We start from the raw sequence: 12,728 nt of genomic DNA, 5'->3' as shown, positions 1-12,728 counted from the left end.
AGAATGCATTTTCTATTTCTATACATTAATTTAAATTTATTGATTTGTAAGTGGTTAATCGGTGTAAATAAAAAAGTATTTAATAAGCACTTAGTACTTAATCGTACGTACGTAGTCTTAACTTACTCATTCCTGTTTTTTATTATGTAAAATAAGCTTTGAAATAAGTACCAAGAAACTTAAATTTGATTTATATCTACATATATGTTTGTTTCAATATAATGACATTATAATATACCAATTTTACTTTATTTAAACACAAATTACTGATATCCAATCCAAAAAGATTTAAATTCAAAGTGTCTTTGTAATAAGTTCATTTTTAATTATAGTGTCATCTACATGTTTTACATGGAACTGGCAGGTAACACAAGAAGACTTAACTCCACAAAAGACCTTAGGCGGAGATTACACGCTCAATCTATAACCTTGATTACTGAGGGCGGACTGGGTGATGGACTGACTAATATTCTTAGTTTTTATATTTTATTACTATGTTTATTATGTTCTATATGATATTTTAGTAGTTCCACAAGGTTAAGTTAAATATTTATATTATGTTACACTACAGATAAAACGAACAATTCATATTTATAAGTTTTAATAAGTGAATAGACATTTTATAGACAAATTTGGACTATTCTACTTGGGTTTGAATAACCACTACAAACGCGCAAGTTGCCAGTAACCAAGGACTTATACTGCTTGTGTATAATTTTACTTTCATAGTCTAATGGTTTTAAAGCACGTGGAGGCTGAAAATATGACTTACAGATAATATCTGTTGCAATTGGCGTTGTTTTGAATGTAACTTGACATCGTTTTATGAGTGAACCACCATATGCTAAGAAATTCATCCTATCCCACAGTAAGTATGTTGTTTTAAATAAGATACAGACAATAAGATAGATAGCGCTTTGAATCTAATCGTTAAATTGTAAGCACTAAATGGCAATTGAAATTTTAATGTCACAATTTATTCATAAAAAGTTTTAAATTGTCATCTAAAAAACCAAAGTGTTCACAAAACCAATGATTTAAAAGTAAAATTCTATATTATTTACGAAAATTATACTTTGATTATATAAAAAATATTTTTTTTATTTAAAAAGGACTAATGAAAATAAGAATGACTAATTAGCGTAAAGTAAAAAAGTTTTAAATTAAACAAAATCTAATTTTTATATTTACGACATGACAACATTCGACTTCATGTGTCATTTTTTATCTACGCTAAACTTATCTTAAAAAAAGTTCCTATACTTCTCCGATCGTTAAAAAATTCAAATAACTTGTATTAAATAACTTTTTATTAATATATTTTAATAAGTTATGTTGTATTTAAAAGTGTAATAAACATATAATATTCAAGATGTCGTTTTCTTTTGGTACTCCATCTAGTGCCCCTGCTACAACAGGTCTATCAAGCGGGTTTAGTTTTGGCGCTAATAAGTAAGTAAACTGTATTTATTATTAAATTATGAAAATAATTAACTAATAAACTCATATCTATAATAATCTATTTAAAAATATGCTATAGTTACATGTTATCTCAAAAATATCATTAAAATATATAACCTCTTTGCTTACTTTTGACATCTGTATTATCCTACAATTAATGAAAAAATAAAAGTTAGGCGTTAAATTATTAACTATATACTTGGTAACTGGATAGAAAACTAGGATAATATTAATTAATAATTAACTATACTTTCTTCTACTAATATTTTATTCATATTTAAATTGTATTTTAAGACCAGCTGCGGCTCCAAGTTTTGGTTTAGGCACAACCACAACTCAACCCTCAACTGGCCTATTTGGTACACCAGCCACATCCGCACCTGCATTTGGCACTTCCTTTGGAGCTACATCAACAGCTCCTAGCTTTGGTGCTAATACATCTTTGTCTTTTGGCACTACTTCAGCGGCACCTGCTTTTGGAACTACAACTCCTGCATTTGGTACTTCTTAATACTACTTCTTAATATTTTAAATGAGATGCTTAGACAAATATTATTATATATATAATAATATTTTTTTCTTGTGTATATTATTTGTGGTTTACTGTAAAGCTCCTCAAGGTTATAAAGCCTTTGTTTATTTGTCTTGGGCTTTAGAAATAATCAAATTATTACCAGCTACTTATATGATTATTTCCACCCATATACATATATAATAAAAACATTGAAAATTTGATTTGAATTGAATTGAAGCCGTCATGGTGTAAAGACACAAGCAGGTGACTGAAAGGCGACATATATGGGATTGATTTCTACTCGGAGGAATGGAATATTTAACATTGAGCTTTGCCACTCAACACACAATGCCCTGAGAATTCAGCAGAAAATGGAATGGCAAGTGTCTTAATGGCAACAAACTGTCTTAATACTAGATTTTCAGGTTCCTTCTAGATTACCCTATTATGTGCAAAATACAGTGTGAAGTTTAAAAAAACTAAATTTTATTTGGCAGGAGCAACATCAACTTCTGCATTTGGTGGTGGACTCGGGGGCGGTCTCAGTTTCGGTACCGGAACAAGCGCTACTGCCACCACAGGTATTTTTTTTTTTATTTAAATTATATATTTTCTTAAGGTAAAGACATTATTATAGTATAGTGTTAAAAGTCTGTTTGCACATTGGTCTGAATACAAAAGCAATGATTGTGGGTTTGATTGATTCCCCTCTGGTGATTGACATTTTTTTATTTCCCCTCTCTAATAGAGTGTGGTTATGAATCCCACTAACTTTCCATGTCCTGAAAATTTCGATGTTGCTTGGGGAACAGACAGTCTTAACACTAGGTGCCCTTTGTCTACCTTGTTATATCTGATTAGCGACGCGCGCAGCTTTGCTTGCTTATTGCTTAGGGGTGAATTCTAATAAACTTTGAAACATGTGTTCAATGAAATATTTTTAAGAGTCTAAATTTCAAATTTTATAAAAATCGGTGGTGATTTAAAGATTTTTCCATACAAACTTTCAACCCCTTATTTGCACCCTTAGGGGGTGAATTCTAGAAGACCATGAAACACATGCTCAATTAAATATTTTTAAGAGTTTAAATTAAAAAAATTATAATAATCGGTGGTGTTCTAAAGATTTTTCCATACAAACTTTCAACCCCTTATTTGCACCCTTAGGGGAAGAATTCTGGAAAACCATGAAACATGTGTTCAATTAAATACTTTTAAGAGTCTGAATTTCAAATTTTATAAAAATTGGTACCGATTTTATTTTTTTTCCATACAAACTTTGAACCTCTATTTCACCCCTTTAGGGTTAAAATTTTTCAAAATCCCTTCTTCATCCACTAGGATGTCCAGATTACAAAAGTAAACACTTGTCCAAATTTCACATTTCTACCACCAGCGGTTACGGCTGTGCGTGCGTCTTACCTCAGTCAGTGAGGACAAGTCCCTTTATATATATAGATTACACTAAAACCTAAAAGTAAAAAAACAATTATTCTTAATATTTTCATTCCAGGTCTATCCTTTGGTACAACAACAAGTAGCTCAGGCCTCGGCGGACTCGGAGGGTTTGGGTTCGGGACAACACAATCAACTTTAGGATTGTTTGGTTCTACTAGCACTTCTACTACTACTTCTAGTGCCTTTGGTAAGATTTAAGTACAGATATTATAATTTTATAGTTGGTTTTATTAGTTATTTAGTTTCAAACATTTTTGAACTTTTACTTTTAAAATTTATAATTTGCTATAGTTTTATTAGGATTTTTTTATTGATGATTGACATTTGTTTATATATTTTATTTTCAAATGTTCCACAAATTTTGTTTTTGATTTCTTTCTTTGCTTATATTTAAATAAATAAATAGAAATAAATAGTTTTAAAATGGGTGAAAAGAGAAAAATAATTTAGAAATATATTCCTGCTTAGTCAAGAATATCTGTAAAACATACAATGAAAATTAACTTACACAGATAGTTAATTACAGTAATGATAGAAATAATAGAAAATATATAATTAAAAGTAGTACTAAAATATGTCTTTGGGTTTTTTATATGCGATGCAAAAAAATTGGTGTTATAAGTTTGACCTGTCTGTCTGTTTATCAGTGGCATTGTAGCTCCTGAATTAATGAACCCATTTAAGTGCAGTTCTTTCAATCGAAAGCCTTGTTCATAGAGGTAGTTTTGTGCTATGAAAATCGGATAAGCAGCTTAAGAGCTACAAGCATTTTGTTAAGAGATGGTTCACTACTTTGTCTATTAATATGGGTTGTATCTAAATTTTTTTTCTATATTTTGGGTCAAGGGTTTTTTAAATTTTATATCTTTGCCATTTATAGTAGAAATACACAGGTAATTAAAAATGGATCTCTAATAAGTGTACACCTATGTATAACACAGACATTTAAAATGTCATGCTGCTTTATACGATATGAATAATAGGTTTTCTACTATAATTGAAATAGTAATAAAATATATCACCAGATTCTCTTTCAATATTTCTAATTTGTGGTATAAATTATAAGAAAATAATTATTTACACAGATAGTTAAATAAAAATGGATCCATATACACCAATAACACAAACATTTGAAATGTCTAATGATATGAATAATAGGAAATATGTTATAAAAAGTGCTAGACAAGATTGCTACCAATGTCTTACACCTTGTAAGTTAAAAATACAACTATTATTTTGGTTTTAGATATAGCAGTATATTAATTGCAATTTTCAATTAGAATATGTTTGTTTAATTTTATTTCTTTTCCTTAATCTTTTTTTGCAAAAACATTAGAAATTGTTACCTAAGTTATATAAAGATTTTTTTATTTTTATTATGTTATTCATGTTCATTTTCGTGTTTATATTATTAATTGGTTTATCACATAAGTACAGTACAGCTTTTTAAAATAGCCACAATATAGTTAAAAATAATCGTTTTTTTTTTTATTTTAAATGCCCGTTTTATTTTATTAGAAGTATGTAAATTGATTTATACTGCTTTTTAGATATATTTTTTTATTATTATTTCGCTTATTTTTTATATTTAATTTATTTGGGCATTTCAGGCAACGCTTTAGGTACAACAAATGTAACCGGTACACTTCCTTCAAGTTCAGGTATTACAGTGCACTTGTAAATAATACTAATGTTATAATTATATAATATGTATGTTTATAAAGTTGTTATATATGAAATATATCGGAAAAGTTTTTTGAGTTAGTGAGGAGGTTTAAGGCTTTTTTTAATTCTTGGTTAATTATGTACATACATATATTAAATTGATTGATTGAAAAGTGTTAGCATGCTATGCATGTCCATTTCCCGCATTTAGCAGGGTAGGCAGAGGGAGCCTAGTGTTATGACACTCCGCTCCCCACTTTCCGCCGATTTCTGACGACGTGAGTGGCAAAACTTAACGCCGCGCTATGCCTCGATACCAGAGCTAAGCCAATGAAAATATTTAATATTTCGTTTCCTCAAGCGGAAATCGAACCGACAACCTGTCGCTCATCTACGCCGCGACTGGCCTCCTTAACAACTATTAAGTTGTTAGTGTATTATTTTAAAGAGACCTTTACAAATTATACTTCCGTAGTGTATTAGTATTGTAGTGAGTTTTTACTTTTGTTTTTATAGCGGCTCCAAGCCTAGGCTTAGGCGGTGTGTCTCAACCGGGAACTACGAATACAACAACAAGTGATGGAAAAAGTAAGTTATATTAGATTATCATTTGCTTCAATTGTATATGTCGGTAGTCATTTGGATATGGATGGAATAACACTAGCTAGTAATAATGCATTGTTACAAGTATTATATTCAAGTCTCTTATTCTTTACAAACTATAGTTTTTATGTATTTGCATTCCAATCAATTATTTATGAATTACTAATTATTTATTAATTATAGCGCAGGTCCACAAGCGTGCAACCATAAACGCGACAGGTTGTGGGTGTGATTCCCACTTGAAATATTTAATATTTTCATATCCTCACCCTGGTGCGTCTGTACGCAAAGTACGGAGTTGAGTTCCGACACTCAATACGCAATGCGTCCAGAATTCGGCGGAAAATTGGGAACTGATTTGTTTTAAAGATAACAGAGTTTCTTAACACCAGGTTCCCAGGTTTCCTCTGTCTTCATATACCTTAGAATAGTTTGTGCCGTGTTGCCTGAGTGTTATTAAATGTGTAGATTTTTTCCCTGGCCTATAGAAGCCAAAATGCATATTAAATTACTAACGTATGTTTAGTTTGTCACACTGTAGACACATTCATACTATTTTTTCTTCTATGTAAGCTACATAGTATAGCATACTTTTATTATTTATAAAATTCACATATTAAAATCTATTTACTATTTCAATAAAAATTACATATATAAAAATTACTTAATTTTCAGCTGAACCACCAAAACAGACGAAACTGCCCAATGAAATATCAACAACAGTGGAGTCTTTTAAGGAGTTTGTGAAGAAACAGAAGTCTTTGAGCTCTGACGTCATGAGAGTGTCAATTAAGCCATTACATAAGGTTCGCAATTTTACTTACTTATTAATATGTTTTTTCTCTGCCTATCGCCGTCCACTGCTGAACGTAGGCCTTCTTCATTGAGCGCCAACCATCCCAGTTTAGGCCTCGCATCCATCTCTAACAGCCACTCTTTAAATCGTCTATCTCTCGTACATACATAGGCAGTAAATTATTTTCAATTCCTCACTCTATGAGACTAAAGTTAGTAAGTTCCAGGTTCCACCATATAACACTATATCTTTAAAACGCGAAAATAAATAATAAATTGTCTTCACTTAGCTTAGGTTCAATTAGTATGGGTATGGATGGGTATGGGTTACGTATAGGTTAGTAGTAAGAGCGCTTGGACGGTTTCCAAAAAGGTGCGGGTTTAGTTCATGCTACGTTCAAATTTTTATACGTTTTCTTAATAAGTATGTTTCTTTCTTAAGTGTGGAATAACACTTTAAATATGTTAAAAAAAACTACTTATATACATTTGATCTCCAGGTGGGTCGTGAAGCGGATACAACGCTTCGAACGGTTCTAGCGCTGCGCGGCGAGTGCGGCCGAGCGCGCTCACACTCTAAACGACTGCGCGCGTCCGCCGCTGCAGCGCTTGCAGCCGCTGAAAGCGCTACACGAGATACACCTGGTAAGTTATTTTTAGTGATCGACCGAACGCTCGGTTACTGTATAAGCCTATAAATCTAATTTCTGTCATGATTTCGGTTTCGACCAGCTAGGTAACTTAGCTATGGCTAACAAAGTCATCCGATTTCGATTTAGCGACTATCAATTACCTTTGTAATTGTAATCATCCTATTTTATTCATCATATTTGCAGTTTGAACCTAGACAATAGTGTATACAATTTGTTGAAATGTCACAAAAAATACCAAATTACTAAAACACTTCAAATAATATTTAAAACTGCAAAACCTTCTTTCAAACATTTCATTAAATTATATAGTGCATTCCTATCTCGACAAAATGTTTTCTAGCAAGTAAACTATTTTTTCGTAAATATATTTTACTTCTTTCTAGGATTAGAACTGGAAGGCCTAGTGCCACCTACCTACGTGAAAGACCTAATAGCTGAATTGGAACAACAGTTGATAACGTTCAGACGGCAGATGGACGAAGCAGACAAACAGATGCAGTCATCTCCTAAACTTTTAACTGAACAGGGTATGGATTACTTTTTTTTTAGCTTCACATTAACAGAAAAAAGGGAAGAGGCGACACTTGTATCCTGATTTCCTTGTATTACAATTTAATATCTTTTTTATATATTTCAGAATTAACTCTCGGCATAAGAAGAATGCACGAGTCTCTAGTAGCTCTCGCGGGAAGATTACAAGCAATACACACTCAAGTGGAAGCCCAGAAGGAACAATATCTTAATTTAAGGAAATATGTACTGAAAGATCCGACTAATGTTTTTGAGACACCTTCCAGTAAGTTCTGATATGTATTTTTTTTCTGTATTCTGTTTGTGCTGCTTTATAAAGCTTGCATTAGTATTTATATGTAAGTAATAAATAATAATATTATTTAGTATAAGAATAGTAAAATGTGAGATATTTACTGTTTAAGTACTGTATGCCGTATAAAAACAGCGACTCGAATCCGCGCACTGCTCGTTTTCGGTCGAAGCACTTCGATCACTAAGCCATACGGTTCATATGAAGCTCACTCTCGCTTTCTTCCCTCTGTCTACACTGCCATATGTAGGATACAACGTGAATAACAAAGAACGCAATTTATTTATATTGTAAATATTCAAATTTTTAGCCAACGGAAACTTAGACCAAATATTCAATGATACAGAAGGTACAAAGAAGAAAATAAAATCTGCTAACTCCTCAGAGATTAATTTAAACAGCGCTGTACTATCGGATCCTAGGGCTGCATTAGGTATGAAAAATGTATTTTTTTCTTATACGAAATTATAACAGTAAATTTTAGCTCTGGTGACAAGACAAAGCGCGACGTTAAGTTCCGTCACTCCATACGCAATGTCTCGAAAATTGGATGGAAAGTGAGGAATGGAGTGTTAATTAATACATTTTTGGATATTTTGTCATATTGAGCTAAATGTTGGGTATTTAGCTCATCTTTTCCTATAATTCATTTGTAAAACGAACCTATGCCATGAAATTAATCCCAGAATTTATTTGTAAAATGTTGCCTTTTCTCTTTCATTTAGTTATTTCTAGTTAGATATAATATGAAAATTTAACAATATTTGTTTGGAACAGGAAACTTTCAACTACTGGCTGGACCAACTCCGTTCTCATATGTGGGCAGTACATTATCGTCGTTCCCTACTGGTGATACGACAGGTAATTTTTTTTTTATGGCTTTGAAGTTAATTTTAAATTAAAAATTAAGTAGGGTTCCCGCACACAGCAGGGTAGGCAGAGTGAACTTCGTGTTAAAACACTTTGTTCCCCACTTTCCGTCGAATTTTGGAGGCATTGCGTGAATCGATTTTGTATCCTTTTAACTTTGTACCCTTGCGCCACAACTGGCCTCCTAAAGTTAATTTTCTTTCTCTTTATCAATATTTTTATCGTTGTTTTAGCGCAGTCGGACAGTGTCAATGAATATGTTTTTTAGCATTACGCTGTATCTGGCACATAGCGGGGTAGCACACAGAGGGAACCTGGAAACCTGTTATCCATTCCCACTTCATGTTGAGTAGCGAATCTTAACGCATTGCCTCGTTACCAGATCGAGGAAATGAAAGTATTAAATATTTTAACTCTCCCAAGCGAAAATCGAAGGCACAACCGTCGCGTTAACAGTCGCACGCTTGCCTTAATGATTATGATAATGATTTAATTGTATAATAAGTTAAGACTTATTGCTTAATGAGTACTATATCATATCATCATGACCCATTCTTTTTAATTTCTTAGTCTATTACTAAATTATAATATAATCTGTTTGGAATGTAAGATGTTTAATTTTATGTAATCTTTGTGCAATTGTTTTTTTTTTTTAATATAATTATTTTCCAGGTTCGAACTGGCAACCACAACCGCAAACTACATTAAACACAACCAATCTATCATTTGGTTCGACAACCCAAAATGATTCTGGTTTCCAGCTACAGAAACCGCCGGGAAAACGAGGAAAACAATGATATATGCGATAATATTCCACTTAATTGTGGAATATTAGTGACTTTCAGTGATTATACATAAATTAGTTAAGTAAATAAACATTTGAAAGTTTTTTTATTTTATTTTGATAATTGTATGGAAAGGGATTTGCACCTGTGACCTTTTATTTGAAAGGTTGGCTTGACATTTTAATGTGAGTCCGAGAGGTCCTAGCTGAACTTTGTATTTGTGTGAGTACGCATTTTTGCTTGGCCTAAACCGGGTTTTACTGCTTTTTCACATCTGGCTTATACCTCTTAAAAGCAGTATTGCAGCGTGTTCCATTTATTGTAAGTGAAAGTTAAAATTTCTAATATGACTGTAGAAGATTGAAAAAATGTATCTTAGTAAGCAGTAAAAACAGAAAAAAAATATGGACTCAACACTATTTTGGTGATATAACAGAACAATTCATTATTTAAAAAATATATCGGATAACAGTGAAAATGAGGATACAATGTTATCTAGTGTCTAACAATTGTATAAAATGCAATATATCTCTACAAATAAAATATGATACACATAAAAAAATTAAAGTGTGTTTTTAAAAAGGTTCTTTTAATTTTTTAAGTGTTTTTCTAGCTCGTGTTTTAGAGACACATAAATGCAAAGCTCAGCTTTAACCTCGCGAACTGTAGTTGTAGTTCTAAGATCTGGCTGTTGTGAAATCATGGAAACTTTTTATAGTAATGTTATGTCATTTTTTATATATGAATAATGAAAATGTTACTGGTAAAAATTATAATAGTAGTTCAATTTGAAAGTTAAAAGAAATTAAGCCACATTGAGGTAATTGTTGCTCAGGGTAACATCTGACTATCAGGAGGTTTTGGGTTCAATCCCCACTTAGGGAAATGATTAATATTTTAATTAATTTTATTGCCCCATTTTGATAAGTAGAGACATAGTGTCTTGACACTAGGTTCCCTCGGTTAACTTAATATACCTCAGTTTAGATACATGTAGATTTTAATAAATCCTATTAATATCATAAATATTAAGTTTGAGAAGATTGATAGATGTTTAAAGCAAAAATTACTGAAACTTATGATGCAACTTTCCACTAATATGGCTTATATATCAAAATAATACAGGTTACAGTTTATGTGGAGATTTTGTATAATTTGGCTATAATATAACAATAGGTTTAGGCGGATGAAGCCGCGTTTGGGTCGCTAGTACATATAATAATATGATGTATAATTTTGTTGGCCTTTAAAATTTATATGGACAAAGTAAATATTAAACTACTTTAATGAAATCACAATTGTATTTAAATGCATAAACAAACATATTTATTATAATCTATTTCTAGATTTATGTAGTAATTGTATTGTAACATTTTTTTTATATATTAATATTTATGTAGCTTCACTTGTGCCTGTAGTTTCTGTTATAATACGTTTCTTTTTAATATAAATCTTCATTTTTTTCAATTAAAATTTATGTATTTTTATTTTCTATTCCTGAATACATCGAACTGTATCCCGATTTCTGGAGGCATTTCTTTTTGAGTGGGAGAAAACAACGCCACTTTGCCTAACTTACCACAGCGAGGAAATGAACCCACTTTCCGCCAAATTCTGAAGGCATTGCATTTTGACCCGCGGAGCTCCACGCCGCTCAACACACAATGTTAAAGTATGTATAAAAAATTGAAATTGAACTATTCAAGAAGGCCCTTAAACTTTTTTTACAGAAGTAAGTAACTAAGTATACCTATAATCTCAAAAAATACAATCAGTTTCACATACTCGTATCTACAAGTCTCCTGCGAGCTGCGATATCTTTTGTGATAGACGTCGTTAAAGCTATAACGAACAATCGAAGTGTATATTATACTAGCGGACCCGGACGCGGCTACGCCTGCTTGAAATATAAGAATATAATTTCTATAGAAATATAATTTCAATCTAGATGAAATGCTAAAAGTGACTATTATATTTATTTTCATAAGGATGAATATCAAAATGACGCGGTAACGAACGCGGTCGCGTAGCGACGACGGTTGTTATTAACATGGCAGAATAAATTGCATGTCAAATTAGAAAGTATTTTAATTTATTAGTACATATGTGTAATGTAATGTTATATAGCCTATAGCACTTCTGAAGAATGCAGCTTTCATACAAAACAAAAACATAGTAAATCGGACCAGTAGATCCAGAGATCTTAGCGTTCAAACAAACAAACAAACAAACAAACTCTTCCGCTTTATTATATTAGTATAGATTATACACTTCCAAATTTTACTTTCATTATAACATACCTATTATTACTATTAGCACGTAGGTTAGGGACTAGGGGAGTGCCTATAAAATAATTTTAATATTTCACGAAAAACCAAACTGTTCAAACATTTTGGTATTTTAATTCATTATTCCATTTTGTCACCAGTTAGACTTCATTTCTTAAAAGAGAGCGTTACATTTATCTTAAGATGTAAATGTTAATTACTGTAGCCTCATAGCAGTTAAAAGTCAATTTATAACAAAATAAAAGTGTCAGTGGAACGTGAGAACTGAATTTAAAAGTAAATTAAGCCAAAAACGATGTAAAACTAAATTCTAACACAACTTGGCCATTACAAATAAAGCATTATTACAAGCATTTGAAATGGCATGACATTTCATGTATGTATATGTCATGACATAGTTTTGCACATGCATGCACAAAAGCTGCACGAAATGCTACAAGTGCGTAGAATGTGCTCGGTAGGTAGGTACTCTTTTTTTACAGATTAAGATCGCATACTGTTCACTAACTAAAAGATTTGAATTCAAATCCCAATTTATAGTACTTACATATAATAACTATACATGTTATTATAAAACAAGTAGGTACTTAATATTAAACTAAATTATGTTTTTTGATTTGCCAAGACACACTTAAGTAATGGATATACAAAAGAATGGCGCAAAACTATGAAGCAAACGATAACAATAATGTTTAAATCTTTAGTTAACCGAGAAAATACGTGAATAAAATAAAGAATGTTTCAACTTAGATAAGTTACATAATATTATAATTTCTATTATGTAATATCTTTATGTTAATTATCTTTTTTTAG

The 12,728-nt window shown here is 31.3% G+C and overlaps 1 protein-coding gene across 2 annotated transcripts; it reads left to right on the top strand.

Annotated features, from left to right (window-relative positions):
- Positions 1 to 1,233: 1,233 nt before the first annotated feature.
- LOC146533011 (nucleoporin p58/p45-like) lies at positions 1,234 to 11,100 on the top strand. Of its 2 annotated transcripts, XM_085196415.1 has the most exons (13): positions 1,234 to 1,452; positions 1,756 to 1,961; positions 2,473 to 2,556; positions 3,489 to 3,620; positions 5,044 to 5,094; positions 5,615 to 5,686; positions 6,377 to 6,507; positions 6,997 to 7,141; positions 7,533 to 7,676; positions 7,787 to 7,945; positions 8,283 to 8,405; positions 8,750 to 8,833; positions 9,515 to 11,100. In XM_085196415.1, the coding sequence occupies exons 1-13, from the start codon at positions 1,373 to 1,375 to the stop codon at positions 9,637 to 9,639; spliced, it is 1,536 nt and encodes a 511-aa protein (XP_085052541.1). In that variant the 5' UTR covers positions 1,234 to 1,372; the 3' UTR covers positions 9,640 to 11,100. The 2 variants fall into 2 exon arrangements, with proteins under 2 accessions (XP_085052541.1, XP_085052542.1); XM_085196416.1 differs by lacking the exon at positions 5,044 to 5,094.
- The last annotated feature ends 1,628 nt before the right edge of the window (positions 11,101 to 12,728 follow it).

The sequence above is a fragment of the Heliconius melpomene genome, chromosome 13 (genome assembly GCF_056956725.1).
Source record: "Heliconius melpomene rosina isolate 202511_hmr_F chromosome 13, ASM5695672v1, whole genome shotgun sequence".
NCBI classification, from domain to species: Eukaryota; Metazoa; Arthropoda; class Insecta; order Lepidoptera; family Nymphalidae; genus Heliconius; species Heliconius melpomene.
Note: the sequence above shows the minus strand (reverse complement) of the source record. Positions and strands in the feature narration are given on the sequence as shown.

Coding starts and splice junctions, on each gene's coding strand:
- LOC146533011 (XM_085196415.1), top strand. CDS start 1,373: ATGTCGTTTTCTTTTGGTACTCCATCTAGTGCCCCTGCTACAACAGGT. Junction 2,557..3,488: donor AAGCGCTACTGCCACCACAG/GTATTTTTTTTT, acceptor TTTTCATTCCAG/GTCTATCCTTTGGTACAACA. Junction 7,142..7,532: donor CGCTACACGAGATACACCTG/GTAAGTTATTTT, acceptor ACTTCTTTCTAG/GATTAGAACTGGAAGGCCTA.